The sequence below is a fragment of the Aedes albopictus genome, chromosome 1 (assembly GCF_035046485.1).
Source record: "Aedes albopictus strain Foshan chromosome 1, AalbF5, whole genome shotgun sequence".
Classification (NCBI taxonomy): Eukaryota; Metazoa; Arthropoda; class Insecta; order Diptera; family Culicidae; genus Aedes; species Aedes albopictus.
The window spans coordinates 95,335,807-95,358,118 of record NC_085136.1 but is presented as its reverse complement, the minus strand read 5'-3'; the positions used below and the strand labels follow the sequence as shown (position 1 = coordinate 95,358,118).

Here is a 22,312-nt window from a genome sequence, read left to right as displayed (position 1 = left end):
TAACAACTCACTTCAGATGGGGAATTTCTCGAATATAGCTGCTCTCACGCCACTGTTTAATTCACTCCCGGCAATGAATTGATGTACAAAAAAAGAAGGCAAGAAGACAAGAAGACAAGAAGGCAAGAAGGCAAGAAGGCAACAAGGCAACAAGGCAACAAGGCAACAAGGCAACAAGGCAACAAGGCAACAAGGCAACAAGGCAACAAGGCAACAAGGCAACAAGGCAACAAGGCAACAAGGCAACAAGGCAACAAGGCAACAAGGCAACAAGGCAACAAGGCAACAAGGCAACAAGGCAACAAGGCAACAAGGCAACAAGGCAACAAGGCAACAAGGCAACAAGGCAACACGGCAACAAGGCAACAACCCTACTTACAAAAGTAGCTGCATAAAAGCTTATGGAGCAAACGCTTTTGGAAGAAAGCCCGTTTAAGCTTTTATACAGCAAAAATGTTAGTTGGGAAGGCAACAAGGCAACAAGGCAACAAGGCAACCAAGATTGTTGTAAGAAGATAGGTTATCCAGATCGCCAATGTTGCATGGCGGCCATCTTCGATTTTTTTGTTGTTGCAACACAACGTTGCCCGTTGTTGGGTTGCGGTGTTGTGGGGTTGTGGCACTTTTCACGTTGTGATATTGTTGGCGTTGCCGGGTTGCAACACCAAAACAACACCAAACAACACCAAAAACACGCCAAACAACACCAAACAATACCAAAACAACACCAAACAACACCAAAAACACGCCAAACAACACCAAACAATACCAAAACAACACCAAACGTCACGAAAACACCACCAAACAACACTAAACAACATCGAACAACTCCAACAACAACAAACAACACCAAGCAACAATAACAAACAACAGCAACAACCTACCTCACCTACCACCCTCCCCCGCGCGTCCCTCGCCAATAAAATGACCAACTCAGATAACCTATCTTCTTACAACAATCTTGCAAGGCAACAAGGCAACAAGGCATCAAGGCAACGAAGCAACAAGGCAACAAGGCAACAATTCAAGCAAGGTTGTTTAAAAAAGATAGGTTGTCTGATCATTTGGTGTTGTTTGGCGTTTTTTGGTGTTGTTTGGTGTTGTTTTGGTGTTGCAACCCGGCAACGCCAACAATATCACAACGTGAAAAGTGCCACAACACCACAACATCGCATCCCAACAACGGACAATGTTGTGTTGCAACAACAAAAAATCGAAGATGGCCGCCATGCAACATTGGCGATCTGGATAACCTATCTTCTTTAACTTACCTTGGAATTCAAGAAGGCAAAGTCACAAAACTGCACATTCCATATTTACACGTGAATGAAATTATGATAGTAACATATGCCAAATTACAAATTAAGGCAACCCATATAACATACAAACATATTGTTGTATATACTCTATACAATTATGCTCTGATTGACAGTGGCAGCAACTTCTCTTGCTTCGGAAATCAGATCCCAGTTAAGGAATTCATTTTGCCGCTCTTTTTTTTCGCCTGAAGCCAATTTCAAAACTACATTTCGTTACATTCCATTGTCTGCTGTCTCCACCAAGCATCCCTCTGCATCTTCTACTACACAATATAATAACAGGATTTGCGTCTTTGTTGCTGTGACGTGGCATGCATATCCAGCAGGCGTTCGCGAAACACTCCTTCCAACCGGTCTCACAACCCTTCGCATTCGCCTTCGCTTGCTGCAGTTATGCCTACTCAGCAACAGATGTGCACACAGCCAAAGCTATACATACAGCCTTTCTGCTTGCCGGAAGATAACGTGTTTGCGCGCTCCAGAGGAGCGAAATAGTCGGATTTTCTCACAACAAGAAAAGCGCAACATAACGCGGGAGTAGAATTTAATTTAAAACGAGCTTCACTATTTACCGGCTCAGATGGGCAAAAAAAAAGAGCCCTCCAAGAATCCCGGGCTAAACATGTGACTATTATGCAACAACGATGAACACACGGAATGTGATTGTGAGAATAAATTCAGGCGTTAGTCACAGACAAAACGAACGAGAACATGAAGACACCCGGACGGAGAAAGTTGATTCAATTTAGCCATCACACGAGTGATTGATTTCAACCTCTGTCTCAATTATGTGAGCCCAAGGATAAAAATCTTTGGCCCGCACTCCGACCGAAACGGAGATGCGGAGAAGAATCAACATTTCGTCACGACCGACAACGAGTCAATTTATCTGATTTAATCATCCGAAAGACCGTCGTCGTCGTCTTTGGTCGTCGAGGTCTTCTGCTAGCACTACTGGACCATTCTGAATCTCCCTTGGCACACCACGGCACTATACCGGGCGGCGGTGGTACACTGGTACAGGAAGGAAGAAATCTTCATTTTTCGCTCCCTCTGCTCCGGATTTTTCTACGGAAGAAGATGAATATCTCACTCACGAACGTGAGTGTGTATCCCCAGCGGACTCTGGCGCACTGCACTGGGATGGGAACGGAAATCTGTTTGAAAAATAGCTGATACAAGGGAGATTATATGCTTTTGAGAAGGATGGAGTGTTTTTTTTTGCCACGGGTCGATAGCGATAGACGTTCTCGAGGGATCGTAGATGTGATGCAAGGAATGGAAAGATTGATATCATAGAGAGCGGTCAATAGAGATCTGAGATACAGCAGCTTGGCTTATGGAGTGGGCGTTAATGTTGATGACATACATCACATGGCAGATTTCACGAAATACTTAAGAGAAATCGGAGATACAAGTGAGATACAATTCAAAACTAAGAGAAGAAATGTTAGGATATCATAAAAAGCAATGAAATGCCAACCTAACTGTAACAAAAAGTGCAGATTCCTTTTAGAAATTACTTTGGGAGATGGCTTAGCAGTCTTGGAGGAAATTGAAAACTAGTTGTTTAAATCTTTCCCGACGTTTCGATCCGTTTGGGATCTTTTTCAAGGGTTTTAAAAAAGTTTAATTATCGTATTATAAAATAATGTTACATTGGTATAATTTGACTTCAAGTTACCGATTTGCTACTGTTTTTTCGTCAAGATTGGTTTTGTATAACGTGAAAATGTCATATGAAAAAATGGTCTGTTTCTGGAAGAGTCAATAGTTAATTCTAGATTTTCGTGGTCACGTTTTTCTCAGTGTACTCACTTCGACTTGGTCCTACTAAGTTTGACGGTTTGTGCGTCGGATAATCCGCAATATTCTGCGCTGGTCGAAATTACAACATTTTTTTTCTTCTCAGAAGTCGTCTAGAGATTTCATCAAAAATTCATTTTTGGCTTCTTTCAAAAAACTTTCTAGATATTATTCCTATTTTTTTCCATACAATCCCAGAAATTTTGTTCAAGCATTCCGCCAGGCAGTTCTTCACGGATTCTTTCCAAAAATTTTCCAACGATTGATACTGAAAATTTCTTCATGAGTTTCTTCAGAAATTCCTTCAGGAATTTGTCCTCAGTTTCCTTCTGAAATTCTTTTGAGGATTATCAAATAACCATTTAAAAATTTCGTCAGTAATTCCTCCAGGGATTTCTTCGGTAAATTCTGTAAGAATTCCTTTAAAAATCAAAGGATTTACATGGACATTTTCTTTGGGGAATTCTTTAGTTATTTCCTTACGGATTCCTCCTGTAAATTCTAAAAGATTTTTTTTTCCAAAAAATCTTGCACGGGTAGGTTCAGAAACTCGTTTAGTGATTGCTTGGAAAATTTCTCCATGAGTTTCGTTTACAACTTCGCTGGTGATTCATTCATAAATTTGTCCAGAGTTTTCTTCAGAAATTCTTTTGGGGGTTATTAAATAATCTTTTAAAAATTCATTCAATATTTGCTCCTAAAACCTCCCTTGTATCTCTTTACTTCATCGGTGCAGCTCTTACAAAAAATCCTTCAAAAATTCTTTCAAGACTTTCACCAAGAATTCCTCAAAGAATCATTCCAGCTATTCCTCCTAGAATTTCTGCTAATAATTCCTTCAAGAATTCCTCCAGGAATTTTCAAGAAATTCCTCGAAAATTCTTCCAGAGGTTTCCCCAAGAACCCCCAAGAAATCCCTGTAGGATTTTTTTTCGAGAATTCTTTCAAGAATTCCACCAAAAATTTCTCCAAGAATTTCTTTACATTTTTCTCTAAAAAATATGCCACGAGTTTCTCAAAGCATCCCTCTAGATATTCCTCCAAGAATTTCTCCAGGAATTCTTCCAAGACTTCTGCCAAGAAATCCTCATAGCATTCCTCCAGGAATTCCACCAATAATATCGTCAGTAATTCCCCCGAGAATTCCTCTTGGAAGTTCTTCAAGAATCCCTCTAGGAATTAAAAGACGAAAGAGACAATTCACACCATCTTCAGCCAGAGGCTGCACAGACTGAACACATTACTTACACTAGACAACGGACAACACAGAACATCCAGTGGCCCAGTGATGAATTTTTCGTTTGACGAAAAGTTTCCACCGACTGGAATGGGAATCGAACCCACACTCCAAAGCTTACGATACGCCTAGACGACTGCCACCGCTAACCGCACGGCCAAGAAGCCCACAAATTCTTCCAAAAGATACCGCAGGGAATCATCCGAGATAACTTTCTGGCATTTCTCCTGAAATTCCTCCAGGAATTCGTGATGACACTTTTCTAAGAATCTTCTGAAATCACTCCAGGAACTCCGCGAAGAATTCATCCAGGAATTCCCTCAGGGATTTTGAAAGAAATCTTTTCAAGAATTCCTCCAGAAATTCCTTAAGAAAATACTCCTTGGATTACTCTAAGAACTCGTCCGAGAATTCCTTCAAGGATTTCCTCTGAAATTTGTACATTTTTTTTAAGGAATTACGCCAAAAAATCCTTCCGAAATTACTCCAGGAACTCCTTCATGAATTCCTAAATAAATTCTTCTTGGAATTCCACCAGGAAATCCTCTAGAAATTCCCCCAGAAATTAATTGGGAAATTCATTCAGGAAGTCCTCTGGGAATTCATCCTGGAATTCATCCTATAATATCTTCAAGAATTCCTTCAAGAACGCCTTTAGGAGTTCACCGGAAAATTCTCAAGAAATTTCTCCAAGAATACTTCCAGGAATTCCTCCAAGACATCTGCCTAGAATTCTTCCAAGTATCCCTCTGAGAATTCCTCCAAAAAATCCTACACGCCCTTCCCCAAGAATTTCACCAGGAGTTCCTCTAAGACTTCTGCCAAGAATCCCTTCAGGAATTTCGCCTGAACTACCTCCAGTGATTTTTTCAAGAAATTCCTTGAAGAATTCATCCAAAAAATCCTTCAGAAATTCCTTTATGAATACCTCCAAGATTCTTCAGGAAACCTTCAGAAATTTCTCAAGAAAAGACTTTTGGAACAATTCCAGGGATTCCTCCGAGAACTCCTTCAGGGAATTCTCCACGAACAGCACCGAGACTCCTTCCAAGAATTCCTTTAATAATTTCTCAAAAAATTACACCAAGAATTCCTCCAAAAAATCTCCAGAAATTCCTCCAAGAATCCGTCCAGAAATTTCTCCAGAAATTCTTTCAAGAATTTCGACAGGAACTTTAATAAGGATTTCTCCAAGACCTGCTCTAACAGTTCTTTCAAAAACTCCTCCGGGACTCCACCCAGAAACTTGGCAAGGGATTCCTTTATAAATTCCTGTAGAAATATCTCCAGGGATTTTTCAAAAACAATCTTCAGAAATTCTTTCAGGAAATTCTTCAGAAACTCCTCCAGAAATGCCTACAGGAATCACCCCAGGAATTCATCCAAGAATTCCTTCAGGAAATCCTTCAAAAATTTCTCCATGAATTTCTCCAAGGCATCCGCCAAGGATTCCTCCCACAATCCCTTCTAGAATTTCTTTTCATGAATTCCTTCAGAAATATCTCCAAGACTTCTTTCAAGAATCTCTCTATTAATTTCTCCAGGAATTCCTTGAAGAAATTTCTGGAAAAAAAGTCCTGGAGTACTTTCTGGAAGAATTCATGTAGTAGTTTGTTTTTCAAGAATTTCCTGCGGGAATTCGCAGATGAATTCCTGGAGGAAATCATGGAGGAATTTTTGAAGTTATTTTTTTTTTAATTTTCATTTCTGGAGGAATTTTTGGAGAATTTCCTGGAGTATTTCCTTCCTTCCTGGAGTAATTCATGGAGTTATTCCTGGAGGAATTTTCAAAGTAATTTCTGGAGGAATGCACGCGAGAAAATTTCCCGGAACAATTTCTAGAGTAATTCCTGAAATAATTCCTGGATGAATTTCTGGAGTATTTCCTGGAGGAATTTGTAGATTCTGGAGAAATTACTGTAGTTATTCCTACAGCAATTCCTGTTGGAACTCCTGCAGTTTTTCTGGAGGAGTTCCTGAAATAATTCCTGGATGAATTCCTGGAAAACTTCTTGAAGGAATTCCTGGAGTATTTCCCGAAATAATTCCTAGAGGAATTCCTGCAATTATTCCAGGAGGAATTCGTAGAATAATTCCTGAAGGAATTCCAAGGTATTTGCTGGAGGAATTTATGGAATATATCCTGGCGTAAATTGTGGTAGAATTCCAGGAGGAATTCCTGGAGGAATTCCTTGAGAAATTACTGATTGAATTCCTGAAAGAATTTCGGGAGGAATCCCTGTGAGGAATTCCTGGAAGAACCCCTGATGCAATTGCTGGAGGAAATCCGGGATGAATTTGTGGAGGAATACTTGGAGGAACCCCCTGGAACAATTTCTGGGGGACACTGTGGAGGAATTTCTGGAGGAGTCTCTTGATGAATTCCTAGATGAATTAGCAGTTATTCCCGGAGAAAGTCCTTGAGAAACTTCTGGATAAATTACCCGGTAAAATTATTTGTAAAAATCACCCACAGAAATCTCCTGGAGGAAACTCTGGACAAATCCCTGGAGGAATTTCTGGAGTAATCCCTTGAGGAAATTCTTAAGAAATCCCTGGATTAGTTGTTGGAGGAAATCCTGAATGAATTTCAGAAGGAGCTCTGGAGGAATTCCTGGATAAGTCCATGGTGGAATTCGTGAAGTAATCCCTGGGAATGTTTCTGAAGGAATCCCTGGAAAAATTCCTGAGGAACTCCTGCTGGATTCTTCGAAAGGTTCTTGAAGTAATTGCTGAGGAACTCCTGTAGGAATTTCACCTTTCTTACGCTTGGTAGGAATTCTCTCTGACTTCCATTGAGGATATTCTTAGAACCCTGAGAGAGATTACTCCATATCTATAAGACGGATTGTCTCAGAGTTCTGAGAGGAATTCTCCCAGAATCCTCTGATAGATTGTCTCAGAATCCTAAGAGAAGTTCTCTCTTGGGAGTGTCCCAAAATGTTCCAGAATCCTAATAGGGGTTATCCCTGAATCCTGAATACGATTATTCCAGAATGCTGAGAGGAATTCCAAGCACGGTTCTTTCACATTATTGAGATAAATTTCATGTAGAATACTGAGAGATTCTCACAAAAAAGATTTTCGGAATTCTAAGATGAATTCCCCAAGAAAATTAAAAGTATCCTGAAAACTCTGAATTATACTCTCATATAATTCTGGAAGATAGGATTCCCCCAGAATCCTGAGAAGAATTCCTCCAGAATCCTTTGAGTATTCTCCCAGAATTCCCCTAAAATCCTGGGTGGAATCTTTTAGAACGCTGATAATAATTCTGCCAGAATCCCGAAAGGTATTCCGCATAATTCTACGAGTGATTTCTTCAGAATCATGAGAGGGATCATAAGAAGGTTTCTTCCATTCTTGAGAGAAATATATCTATTAACCTAAGCGGGTTATTTTCCGAAAATCTGATGAGGATTCTCCCTGGAAGGGATTACGAAAACTTCTAGAATGGACTGACTTCCCCAGTATCCTGAGTAGGATTCCCTGGAATTCTAAGAGGTATCCCCACATAAAAAGAAAAAATTACCGCAGATTCCTGAAAGACATTCCCCCAGAATCTTTGAAAGGGCTCTCCTGAACTCCTGAAAGGGGTTGTCCCAGAACTCTGAGAGTAATCCCTCTAGAATACTTTAAATAATTACACCAGAACCTCAAGAGAATCTTCCCATAATCTTGTCAGGGATTTTCCCTGATTACTAAGACTAAGAATGATTCTTCCAGAATCCTGAAAGGGATTTCTTGCGAGCAACTGCTCCAGAATACAGAAATCAGAATTCTACTAAGATTCTCATAGAATGCTGAGAAGGATTTCTTTCGAACCCTAAGAGGAATCACAAAATCTATGCAAAGGATTCTCCAAAATCCAAATTCCTCTAGAAAATTCTGCCCCCAATCTCGTGAGAGATTCTTCAAAATTTAACAATTCTGAAAGAAAGTGCCCTAGAGTCTTGAAAAATATAGCCCCAGAATCCGAAGGATCTCAGAACCCTGACTGGAATTCCCCCAGAAAGCCGAATTTTCAGAGAATCTTAGGAAGGATCTTACGCAGAATTCCTGTGTGGGATTCCCCCAGAATCCTAAGAAATATTCCCCCAGAATTCCAAGAGAAATTTCGCCACAACTCTGAGATTGCTGAGTATGATTCTCCAAGAAATCTGAGAAGAATTCTTGAGAATGCTGAGAAAAATTTCCTCAGAATTCTGAGTAGGATCCTAAGTGAGGTTTTTCCAGAATCCTTGGAAGAATCAACCCAGATCATCCAGAAATTTCTTAGATCCTGGAAGGGATTTTACCCTTGATACGGACCCCTGGTAGGGAATACCCCAAAATCCTGAAATGAATTTTCTTAGAATTCAGAGATTCTGTACAATTCTGGTAGGTATTCCTTTATAATACTGCTGAGTAAAATTCCTCCTGGATTTTTTAAGGGCCTCTTCCTTAATTCTGAGGGTTGCTCTAAAAGGCCGAAAATTATCACACCATCATCCTGAGAGACCTTATCCCAGAAAGGAGAGAAAAAGTCTTCCAGTCAGTGAAGAGAATTGTCAGACAAAAGAGGCACAAAACAAGCAACAAAGAAGGTGCGACGATTAGTCTTTATCCCTACTGGTGACAGATAATGATATGATCTCAAAAATTTTTGTTGCAGACAAAACGAAAACTGAATTTGTTATGTACTTTTCAACTCGTGAATAATCAATTATTACTAACCCAAAGTCGAAACTGTTTGATGATAGAGCTTCACCAGAGTTGCAGTGTTTACCGACTCGAAGTTACCGTTCGAAAATCGCAATGCAAGGCTTAACAATCTCTAAACTCGTGGTGTACGATGTTAATCCCATTATTTTCTAGTTGGGACAAACTTATGTCGCATGGGTTGTTTTGTCGCAACAAATACAGGTTGCGACATTGTCATTATTGTTGCGCGTTGGTTGAATTTTGATTCACTGCTTCCAGTAAGAATTCTCCCTTAATTCTATTAAGGATTTCCCTAGAATCCGGGGAGAGATTACTCCAGTTTTCTGAGATGGATTGTCTCAGAATTGAAGAGGAAATCTTCCAGAATCCTCAGATTCCCGAGATGGATTCTTCCTGAATCCTGTGATGGATTGACTCACCCTGAGAGAAATTCTCCTGCAGTATTGAAAGACATCCCATTGGATTTATGAATCAGATAGCCCCAGAACTCTGAGAGGGACCCTAAGAGGGGATCTTCCACATTATTAAGGGAAATTCAACTAGAATCGTGAGAGGGATTCTCAGAAAAAAAAAAATGAAATCCAGAGATGGACTGACCTAGAGTCCTGAGAAGGATGTGCTAGAACCCTGAAAGGGACTGTCTCGACCATAAAAAGGATTTCTCCAGAATCCTGAGACTCACTTAGACTCCTGGGAGAGGTTTCCATAAAAACCTGAGATATACAGATATGATTCAGTGGACTCTAGATTATATAGACCGTCGATTTAATGAACTTCGATTTTATGTACATTTTACCTCGATTTTAGGTAATTTTTTTTAAATGGAAAAATTCTACAGTGCATTCTTAAAAAAGAAATTCATTATTTGTGAATCGAAAGAAAAATCGAATGTAAAAAATCGATTCGATCGATTTCGTGGGGCTTCAACATCGATTCAAAAAATCGATTATTTGGAACAAAAACATCGATGTTGCGAACATCGATTCAAAATTGCCCAACGCTAGTCCTCAGTTTGGCAAAGTTGCGCCAAAGTTTAAATCTTCTGAATCATCTTGAAATTTCACCAGAATTTTGCCTCCATGAATTCATTCCTAAATTCCTCCATGTAGCTATGTCATGCTATAATAACTCCAGGAGTTTCATTATGGTTCCTTCAGGGTATGCATTCTAGTTATTTCCAGATTCTTTATAGGGTGCTACTGAAATTTCATCTATGATATGTACATCCAAAATTCCATCTAGAATTCCATTGATTCCTTCCGTGATTTCACCAGGATTTCCGCCAGGGATTTTGCTGTGGATTAGTACTCGAGGTTTCTCATGGTATTCAGCGTGTAATCCCTCCGGGTTTTCGCCAGGTATTCTTCCAGGAATTTCGACGGATATTCCTCTCACTATAGAACCAAGAATCTCTGCTATATGTAGTTCATTCATGAAATCCTTCCATGATGTGATTGCTGAAGGAATTTCCTCAGGACGTCTCTCAGGAAGTTAAAAAGAAACTACACCGTCTGCAACCAGAGGTTGCACAGACTGAACAATCACTAACATTAGGCAATGGACAACACGGAACACCCAGTGGACCAGTGAAGAATTTTTCGTTTGACGAAAAGTTTCCTCCTACTGGAGCGGGAATCGAACCCTCAGGTATCAGGTATCAGAAGGCCGGCTCCAGAGGCACGTTATCCTCCATTTGGGACATTTGTGCCATCGCCAAAATAACAGCCTATATCAACATCTACCTGAGGGAAAAGGAAGGAAAAAGGATTTGGATGGGGATAGGGACAGGTACGGAAATAGGAAAAATACCCTGGAAGAGGGTACTAACGCACAAGCGTACCACAATGGGTTCAAACGGGGCCCTGAAAAGGGCACTGTAATAACGCATAAAGCGAAAGAGAGCCTATAGCTCTTTACCACAGCGGGTTAAGAACAACAGAATATCCTGAAGATTCAGGTTTCTGAAATCAGTTTCACTTAATAAGTGTTTACCGAATACTCGGAAACTCAGTTGCGCGAAAACTGGACAGTTACATATCAAATGATACGAAGTTCCATAATCGGATTCACAGCTATCACATGCAAATGAATCAGCTTGCTGAATATTCGCCATGTGATAGCTGAGTCGGCAGTGGCCAGTCAATGCTTTGACCAGCATGCTGCAATTCTGCTTAGACAGATTAGTTAGATACTTCGCCACCCGTAGAGATGGCTCAGCACTATAAAATTTGGTTTGACGACATGATTCCAAACTATTCCAATATTGTCTGTGTTGAGTGACAGCCCAGGTGTGAATCTGAAGCTTAATCCAACACTTCGATATCGGAATAGCTGGCTCAGGGCCAATGAAGTCATGTGATGCTCCAGAGCGAGCTAACTCATCAGCCAATTCATTTCCAGCGATGGAAGAATGACCAGGTACCCATAGAAGGTGAACAGCGTTTGCTGAATTCAGCTCCTCGATTTGAGTTCGACAAGCGATAACTATCTTCGACCTGGAGTTGGCCGAAGCAAGTGCTATAATAGCAGCCTGGCTATCTGAACAGAAGTATATTACTTTGTCCATTACGTGCTGCTGAAGTGCTGATTGCACTCCGCACATAAGAGCAAAGATTTCGGCCTGAAAAACGGTGCAGTGTCTACCAAGGGAGTAAGACGGATACAGCCTTAGCTCTCGAGAATAAACACCAGCACCTGCTCGACCTTCGAGAAGGGAGCCATCAGTGTAACATACGATGCCGTCTGAAATACTTCTTTCCAGATAACCAGATGTCCACTCTTCCCGGGAAGGGAATTTCGTGGAAAATGTCCTATATGGAAAATAACAAGCAATTGTAAGATCACTTGGAGCAAGGACAATTTTGTCCCAATTCACCAAAAGTGGAAACAACGAGGTGTGTGTTGATGTGCGGTTCACAGGAGTTTCCTCTAGTAGACCGAGTACCCGTAACCGGTAAGTGCAAGAAAGGGCTTCTTGTTTGAGATGAATGTGTAGTGGGGCAACGTCAAAGAGCATTTCGAGCGCTGCCGTAGGAGTTGAAGAGAACGCTCCAGACATCGCCATTAAGCACATCCTTTGGAGATGGCCTAATTTTGATTGGACCGTTCTCACTTCACCCTTTTGCCACCACACAAGACATCCATAAGCCAATATTGGCCGAACCACAGTTGTGTAAATCCATTTGATATACTTGGGTTTTAGACCCCAAGTTGTACCAAAAGTACGCCGGCATTGCCCGAAGGCCATACAAGCTTTCTTGATTCTGAACTCAATGTGAGGTGTCCAGGAAAGCTTGGAATCAAGAATAACTCCAACATACTTTTTTTTATTCTTAATCACTTAACCTAATTTACAGCTCTTTTGTCCACTTGGGCACTACGTGAGCGATTCCAATTGGACGCTGCACTTACACTTTTGTACAGCGCCTACATGTATTCTATTCTAATTCAACTATATCGAACTGGTGCCTTGTGCTGCTACAACTTTTCTACCCTGTCCACGGTAGAATGATGAGCACGATGATGCTGGAGGTTGGCTGCTGTTCCTTTACCAGTCCAATTGGGAGTCGTCCATTATGAGTTGCGGTTCGCCGATATCCAAGTTCCGGGTCCGTTAGAGCTATATGCTCCGAAGAGGGTCAGGTGCCAGCTGCTCTCGGGGGGAAGAGCAACTGACGAAAAATTTCAAGTGCCAGGGCTGGGTTCGAACCCATGACCATCCGCTTATGAAGCGAACGTGTGGACCACTGCGCCACGGGCCCCGACAACCCAACATACTTTATCTGTTCAGTCACATCGATTTCAGAATCAAAGAGACGCAAAGGTCGAACGCCATTACGGTTTCGCCTTTCCGTGAAAAGAACAATAGATGTTTTACTCGGATTAACCAAAAGGCCATATTGGCAACACCAACCCTCAACTACCTGAAGAGCGTTTTGCATCAGGTCGAAAAGGGTGCTGATGCACATACCAACAAACAATGTTAGGTAGTCGTCGGCAAAACCATAAGTAGGAAAACCGCTATTATTGAGTTGCCTCAATAGCGTATCTGCTACGAGATTCCACAAAAGCGGTGATAAGACTCCCCCTTGGGGGCATCCACAAACACTCAATTTCCTAATCCCTGCTAGACGCATTGTCGAGAAGAGATATCGGTTTTTGAGCATTTGGTGAATCCAATTGAAAATCATTGGAGATATACCATGACACCGTGCGGCTTCCAATATGGCATCGAAAGTCACGTTGTCAAAGGCACCCTCGATATCTAAGAAAACACCCAAACAAGATTGCTTTTGAGCGAATGCCTTCTCGATATCGTAAACAACCTTGTGTAAAAGAGTCACAGTGGACTTACCAGATTGGTAAGCATGTTGGTTCACATGAAGAGGCACGTTGGCCAGATGAACATCACGGATGTGATGATCCACAATGCGTTCTAAGCATTTCAGAAGAAAAGAGGTCAAACTGATAGGTCTGAAACTCTTTGCTTCTTCATACGACGCACGACCCACTTTCGGAATAAACTTTTTTTTTTTTTTGTAGAGTGACCAGGTGGAGCTGCAGGACAGCTGATAGCAAAGCCTGGACCCTTTCCCAACTTTCCCCCTACTAGGACCAATACTCACGATGGACTAGACGATGTCGTCAACTTGAGCAAAGTGTGTAGTGATTAGCATTGGGTCGTAGTAGTTTTTAAAAATATGTACTGTTTTTAATTTTTCCCATCGCACTAGTGTTTTGATCGAATGGAAGCTCCAAAGATGGTTTGATAATTGAACAATATTTCAATAATCGAACATCTCCGAGGTCACTGGACAACATTCAGAGAGAAAAAAAGGCTGTCTATGTTAACGCCTTCAGAGTACTATTCTTAAGAAATATACAAAGAGCAAACAAATTTGTCGTAGCTAATTTTTAAAGATTTGATATTTCTGAAAATTATTCGAAGACAGCTACCAGAGCTAGTGTTTTTAGCCGATATGGGCAACTAGTTTTTCTGACAGCTTCCCCAAACAATAATCAGATAATATCCTCAGTTATTTTCTAAAACATTCTGAAAATTATTTCAAGCTGATTACCAATAGTGTCAATAACCGATGTTAGTCATTGACAGTACCAGCATCATCCCCAAATAACTCTCATATTAGTGTTAGATAACACTTTTTGAGCTTCCATTCGATGTTGTAAAGAAATTAGTCAAACCGTTTATGTCAAAATATAGTCTATAATGTATCAAATTGTGTTCCTAATTTCGCTAGTCGTCTTCTGCATATCTGTGATCATCTCAGTCCAAAGTAATATTATATCCACCGTAATCCTTTACATTGTCAACCGTCCTAAGTCCTAAAGTAACATGTAACTAAATTCCTGCTTTCTTTTTGGTCAGTGTTATAATACCGTCTAGGATATACAAACAAAAAAGTTCAGTCAGCTGATCTTTGTGTCAAAAATAAAAATGATAAAGATTATTTGTCTACTTTTATATATTCATCCCTACAAAACCTATAAAAATAAGAAATACAAATATAAACTCCTAAAATCAACAGTTTTATCTTTACCCAATCAGTCCATAATTTTCTAATTGTAATGAATCTCATCTGTAAGGCTGTAAGTCAACTTATCCTAGCGTCCCCTGTCCTGTGTACTAACGAATTCAAGTGATGAACGATGAATGTAACGCAGAGACCTCCCCTACCCACTCTTGCGTTACGTTAAATTTAACAATTGTTGTTAAATTTGAGAAAATTCAAAGAATGCAAAGATTAGGTCTATGCAAGCTGAATTATAACTTGTTTTTGACTTGTGATAAATGCACAACGGATACTCCTTTGGTTCCCATTAGCACTTACGGCGATTCCTTCACTTGCGCTCAACTCGTAAACTAGATATATCTAGTATTTACTAGGTTTAATCACCGCATGACTTTATCATAGTTAATTTTAATTGGCTTTTTTCGGTGATATGAATACTACTCGGAGTAAGGAAAGTAATGAAAGAATACGATGGATAGATACGCAAGCGAGCGATAAGAGAAATTGAACAGAAATTGAAATTAACAGAGGGCCATTGTTGAGCAACACAATCACAACGACGATCTTCTTGCCATGCGTTCTCGAATTGAACGGCTAGGTAATAGTAGTTAGATGAATACTACTATCCCTAGACTGGCAAAAAGATCGTGGTTGTGATCTGTTAAATGTTGCTCGGCGGTATTTTCGGTTCTATCGATCGGTGGTACTTGTTCAGAGATTCATGTCTATTACCTAGCCGTTCAACTCGAGAACGCATGGCAAGAAGATCGTCGTTGTGATTGTGTTGCTCAACAATGGCCCTCTGTTAATTTCAATTTCTGTTCAAATTCTCTTATCGCTCGCTTGCGTATCTATCCATCGTATTCTTTCATTACTTTCCTTACTCCCTCTTACTCCGAGTAGTATTCATATCACCGAAAAAAGCCAATTAAAATTAACTATGATAGATATATCTAGGTCTAAGTCCAAGCGGTGGTGAATGACCTGGCGCTAAAGTGCTAATGGGTTAAGCCCTCCCATCGCGTCAAGATCGAATATCCAGGGGGAGGGTACCCACTTTCGGAATAAACTTTACAGTAATATCCCTCCAGGATTTGGGAATATACCCTGTAGCAAAACTGCAAACAAGTAGTTTTTTCAAAACATGTTTGAAATAATCAAATCCCTTCTGAAGCAAAATAGGATAAATCCCATCTGCCCCAGGAGATTTGAAAGGAGCAAAGCTATTAAGAGCCCACTCAATCGATTCTATAGTTACAATACTCCGAGCCGAAGCTAAAGAATCATAACTACAAGAAAAGACATCAGGATCATCCGAAGATGTAATATCCACACATCCAGGGAAGTGTGTGCTGAATAAGCATTCCAGAACTTCCTCATCAGAGGAAGTCAGATCGCTATTTGGCAAACGAAGTTCGTTCACCCGGAAATCCTTAGATTTCGCAAGGATTTTGTTTAACCGACTGACTTCACTCAAGCTGGAAACATTTGTACAAAGGTTTTTCCAGCCGGATCGTTCAGCAGACCGGAGAGCTTTCCTGTAGGCCTTGCGAGCCGACCTGAAAGCCTCCGAACCAGCCGAACGTCGTCTGTTCCAACTCTTTCTACATTGTTTCCTGAGTTTCGCCAGATCAGAGTTCCACCAAGGGGTTCCTCTTGTGATCTTCACAGACCGTAGAGGGCATGCTTCTTCAAAAGCTTCCATGATGAAGGTCGTTGTAGTATCAACGGCATCATCTAAATCACTTGGAGTGTCAATGGATGGTGAATATCCATGAAATTTGGCTGCAACCAAATCAGTATAAAGATCCCAGTTTGTTGACCGAGGATTCCTGAAACGCAATGTTTGCGAAGTAACATTTAAATGTTCAAAAAAGATATAGCGATGGTCAGATAAAGATTCTTCATCTGACACATGCCAATTGGTCAGCTCGTGACTAATTCTGCTAGAGCAGAGCGTTATATCTAACACTTCCTCTCTAGCAGATGCCATGAAGGTTGGGCGGTTGCCTATGTTAAGTAATGCAAGATCTGTACTACTTAAGTACTCCATCAAACTGGAGCCTCTCAAGTTAATGTCTGAGATGCCCCAGATGATATGGTGAGCATTAGCATCACTGCCAACAATTAGCGGAAGGCCTTTTAAAGTGCAGTATGCGATGACTTGTTTGAAAGCATCCGTAGGGGATGGTTCATCATGCAGTAAATACACAGAACAATAGACGTATTTCCTGTTGAGGTTTCCAACAGATACATCAATTGTGATAGCACATACATCTCTGGTGGTTAGTTCAGAGATGAGTGTAGCAACTATTGCGTTGTTGACAAGCACACAGGCTCGAGGCATGACACGCGAGTTTGCCATTTCATGTTTACTGAAAGTGGCAAACACCGGGTTCACAAGGTTTCCTAGATAGAAATTTCCCTTACGAAAGTAAGGTTCATGTACCAAGGCCACTTGGGATGTACCATTTTGCATAAGTCTGCAAAGATTGATCGTTGCTGTTCTTTTATGCTGAAGATTGATCTGAGCTGTCCTAACCGTAGCCACTACCCAAACTAGGTAAAATTAAACTCTTCGCAACAACAGCACAACAAAGAACAGCAACAATAAAACCAAATCGATATCGATTGGAAAACGCCAAAGGCGAGGATACACAGAATACACTGTGTAAATCGCATAATGCGAAACCATATAGGTGAACATTTAAACTAATTAACAACATCTTCAAAATCCCGCCCTTATTTAGCCTCAAGTGAAACTAAAGAAGGGCAGCTGATTGTCTCGGAGAAACACAAGGTCCACTGCACCATTGCTCCGGTTAGCGCAGTAAGGGCTACATACTGTGGAGGGCGCCCTGGTACTCCACAGTCCACAGGCTCCGTTAGCGGTTAGGTTTTTATTAGACCCCCCTAGCCATTCATTCCTAGGCACGGTAAGCATAAAGCCGCATCACACCATGAATTAGGGGTCACCTGTTGGTGGATTCTTACCACCGGAACAGGCGGTCCGTAGTGTTATTCTTAGCCAATTGAGACAATCGCTACCGACACTACACAGCTATCTAGGCTGATCGAGAAAAGAAGTTAATATTGATGATCAACTTCATACGGACTCGAACAGCCGGAAAATTGACTGGGTAGGCAATGGACAACACGGAACACCCAGTGAACCAGTGAAGAATTTTTCGTTTGACGAAAAGTTTCCTCCGACTGGAGCGGGAATCGAACCCTCACTCCGTGGCACTCACAATTCGCCTAAACGACTGACGCCGCTAACCGCACGGCCACGAAGCCCCAGTATCCCAGTATCTGCAGGTACCAGAAATTGCAGGAATTTAATCCAGGATTTCTAACAATTCTTTTCAGGACTCCTCTCGAGATTCCCCCAGGGAGTTCTTCAAGAACTCCGTTCTGAATTACTTTTGGGATTTCTATTAGGGTTCTTCCAAACACCTTACTCGAGGTTCTTCGTGGGGTTGCTCAAAAGATTCCACCAGGTATTTGTCCCGGGGTTTTTCTATGGATACAAATCGAGATTCTTCTAGAAATTCATCTTAAGATTTCTTCAGGAATTAGTGTAGGGATTCCTTTAGGAAGTCTTCTCGGGTTTCCTCCACCGGAATGAAAAGTGTCGATAACTAGCTATCTGATATCTATCAGCCCATCAATGCAACGCACATTTGCATTCTCAACAATTCTTTCTATTATTACCACTCCTAGCAACTTCCAAGGTTTTACAATCATTCAAAATTGCACTTTCACCATCTATTCTTACGATTGTTATTCAATGTCAAGTCGTGCTAGCGAACCATCAAAGCATCAAAGTGCAGTGTAATAAAAGTGAGAAGGTTGTAAAGTTTTATGCATGATAACAAGATAACGAGTTCGGTACGGGTTGTTGCTGAGATTTCAATTTTTCTTTTATCGCGTTTTATCTACAGTTTGAAAACTAGGTACAGGGGATAGACAAAATGATCGGGACAGGCAAAAATTTCACTTTTCAAAAAATGTCCAATTAGTTGTAACTTTTCGAAAAAGTCATCAAATATTCTCAAATTTTTACTGTAAGTTGATCAACTAGTTGTGTATCAGTGAACAAAATTTGGAAAAGATCGGGTCATTCTGATCGAAGTTATAAAGATTGTAGAGAAAAAGGTATAATTATCCGATAGCTAACTTTGAGCTGTTATATCTCCGGATTCAATTAACCGAAAGCAATGAAATTTTGACCGAAAAGTACCAGCTGTTTCGTCTATCCCCTGTATGTCTACGTCGTACAAAATCGCGCGCACGAATTCAAATTCCAACCGCACTTTTCCGCGCACGCAATTGTGGATAAAAGTTTTAAAAACTTGCTTCAACAAATGCTACCTCCCCACCAACTTTATCTACCTACCTAGAACGAATGATTTATTGCTCGAGCTACAATTGATTTTCCGTTCCCAGCCATTTCATTGTTTCGTCGCGCCACCTGTAGCAATTATTCATTTGGAATTTCGAAATAATTTATGCTTGCATGTTTGCCTTGTCAGGGAGCTGTCGATTTCACCTGTTGATAACAATTTCAACGGTAATAAAGAAATTAATTTCGAAACAATTATCGGTGTTTTTTTTTACTTCAAAGTATTATCGTCAGACTAGAATAATCTCATTTTTGTTTTTAATTCAATTGCCACTGTTTGGGACATTTTTCCCAAGCTCGAGCTTGGTGATAAAAACGCAGAACTAATTAGCAAATTAGTGTTGTACCCAAGGCATGGAGATTACATTGCTAGGAACATTTTTGCATATCTTGATCTCCTTCATTTCCTTTACATTTTCTTATCGGATGATGCTTACTCTGTGTTAGGTTGGCAACAGTCGGCAGCCTAGGCAAACCACAATCAAGGCGCATTTTTCTCGACAAGATATTTTTTATTTTGTGAGGTAGCTTTTTGCAATCTTTCCAGTGTTCCAAATACCTCCATAGATATTGACTTCAATCTACGATTAGCGTGAAGTACTTCATTAAATTCTCGTAAAGTTCCACTTCCATAATGAGTGTTTATTTCGGGGTAACGACTGAAGGATAAAGATTAACATTCGACTAAAATAGCGAACAGGATAGGCGACCCCCAGAGAAACTAAAAATAAAACTATTTCACCTCCTCAACATGCATAAACGAAATTTTTCAACTCCGTTTGAAAACCTCTTCTGAAATGCCAGGAAAAAAAAACTTTCGCAGGGTAAGTGGAAGAAAGTGAAACTAAATGCCTGCACTTTACTAATGAGCTCGCCCAGGAACGGCTGTTATTGGCGATGTAAGCTTCATCCACTACGTGGAAATTACTTTTATTCGCTGAAAATGCGAAATAATTTCGCTAATGATATCAGATTTGTTCCGACGAAATAAGAAAAACTAGGTAAGGTTCTATAAACCCAAACATAAGCACTACGAAGACGATCCCCACCTCAACCGAGTTTCAGTTTCCTGAATCGACTCTAATCCTTTAAGTCAGTCTTTCTCTGATATTCAACCAATTATTCAATTTCATCGTTTGATAGAATTGAATGGATCTCGAGATCGGAATCTTATTTATTGCAGCACGTATATTGAATTGAATGAACATGATTTGAATTCCCTCACTTATGTACCCTCTATTCACCTTTCCTCTCCACACTCAAGAGCCAATTGGAAACTTCTACCACCTCCACCGCACGCCGGCTTTATTGGCACTCTCCGGCCAACCCGAAATAGTCGAGTTGGGAAAACTTATTTCCATTCTGGAGATCATGAGTCGGGCGGGTCCGACGACGATGATGATGGTGATATCCTTTTTCGCATTGCTGCCAGGATTTCGACCCGGCAGCACCACTTGAAAAACAAAACCCGGATCCGAACCTCAATCATCACTTTTCCCCCGTCTTTCCATTCGCCTCTCCCCATTGAGGCATACAATTTTCCCCACTCACTGCCCGAAACGAGAGAGGTGTATCCTTTTAACTTAAATCAATTGTACGGTCATTTGTTGTGTTTTTCAGTTTTCTTCGTTTCCACTTGGGTTTGCGGGATGAGTGAGGTGAAATGCCTTAGCAAACTATAAAAGACAAACGACAAACGACACACAGCAAACGACAAACGGCAAAAGAAAAACGACAAACGGCAAACGACACAAACGACAAACGACACAAACGACAAACGACACAAACGACAAACGACACAAACGACAAACGACACAAACGACAAACGACACAAACGACAAACGACACAAACGACAAACGACACAAACGACAAACGACACAAACGACAAATGACACAAACGACAAACGACACAAACGACAAACGACACAAACGACAAACGACACAAACGACAAACGACACAAACGACAAACGACACAAACGACACAAACGACAAACGACACAAACGACACAAACGACAAACGACACAAACGACAAACGACACAAACGACAAACGACACAAACGACAAACGACACAAACGACAAACGACACAAACGACAAACGAAACAAACGACAAACGACAAACGACAAACGACAAACGACAAACGACAAACGACAAACGACAAACGACAAACGACACACGACAAACGACAAACGACAAACGACAAACGACAAACGACACACGATAAACGAATTCTTTAAGGCTATCTTTAAGGATTCCAGGGCAATTTCAAGGGTTTTAGTGGCATTTTAGGAGATTTCAGAGTACTTTTAAAGAGATAAAAATCGTTTGAGGACGTCTCAGGGGGTTTAAAGATGTTTTAAGGGATGTTTTAGGGCGTGTTTGGTAGCTTCAGAAGTGTTTCAAGAGGGTTCAACTAGTTTCAGGGTGTTAGTGTTTTGTAACCGTAAGCCAACCAAATTGGCCGCCTAGGAAGAAACGGAAAGATATCCTACGAGTGTTGGAAAGCCAACAACAAAGGGAAACTATAGAAGGTGGAGGTAATTCGGGTCCCCAACATTTTGGAATTCCAAGGGTTGCAGGCGGAGTTTAAAAGGACTCCAGGGCCTGGACGCATCACAACTGCCCTGAAGCTCTACTCTCATGAAACAGCTCTGAAACCACTTGAAACTTGTAGCCCTGAAACTCCCCTGAAATTCTTTACGGCACTTCTGTAATCCCATAAACCAATCCACCAATACCTTAAAACACCTTGACACGGTACTGAAACCCTCTGAAACCCACTAAAACAATCCTGAAACCGACTAAAACGCTCCTGAAACCCATAGAAACCCTCTTAAGCCTCTTTCAACGTCGTAACATCTTCGAAAACCTCTTAAGCCTTCTATAATGCTTCTAAAACCCTTCTGAGATTCCGGTAAAAGCTCTTAAACCCTCTAAAATCCCTATAATACAATGAAACGTCAATGTAATTCCGTGAAACGCTTCTGAAACCCCACTTAACTGCCTAGAATGCCCTCAAAACCTCCTGAAACACTCACGAAACCTCGTGAAACTCTATGAAACGTAACTAAAACCCCATGAACAGCCGTGAACCCACTAATACGCATCCTATACCCTTTGGTATACCCTGCAACGTCACTGAAACCTTTCGAAACGCCTTACAAACCCCCAAAATGCTTCTGAACCCGCTGAAACCCACTACGATGTTACTGAAACCACAGTGAAGCTTCCAAAAACGCTTCTTAAACCCCTAAAACCACCTGAAGTAGTACTGCCTCTTCTTAAAACAGCCTGAAACTCCCCTAAA

At 40.9% G+C, this 22,312-nt stretch overlaps 1 protein-coding gene across 1 annotated transcript in view; it reads left to right on the top strand.

Annotated features, from left to right (window-relative positions):
* LOC134288756 (nucleolar protein 58-like) overlaps positions 1 to 21,242 on the top strand; it is a 47,416-nt gene extending 26,174 nt beyond the window's left edge. The window contains exons 4-5 of the mRNA XM_062854593.1: positions 96 to 383; positions 20,710 to 21,242. Of these exons, the coding sequence (XP_062710577.1) occupies positions 96 to 383; positions 20,710 to 21,242 (821 nt within the window). The remainder of the gene's footprint in view (positions 1 to 95; positions 384 to 20,709) is intronic.
* Positions 21,243 to 22,312: the final 1,070 nt, after the last annotated feature.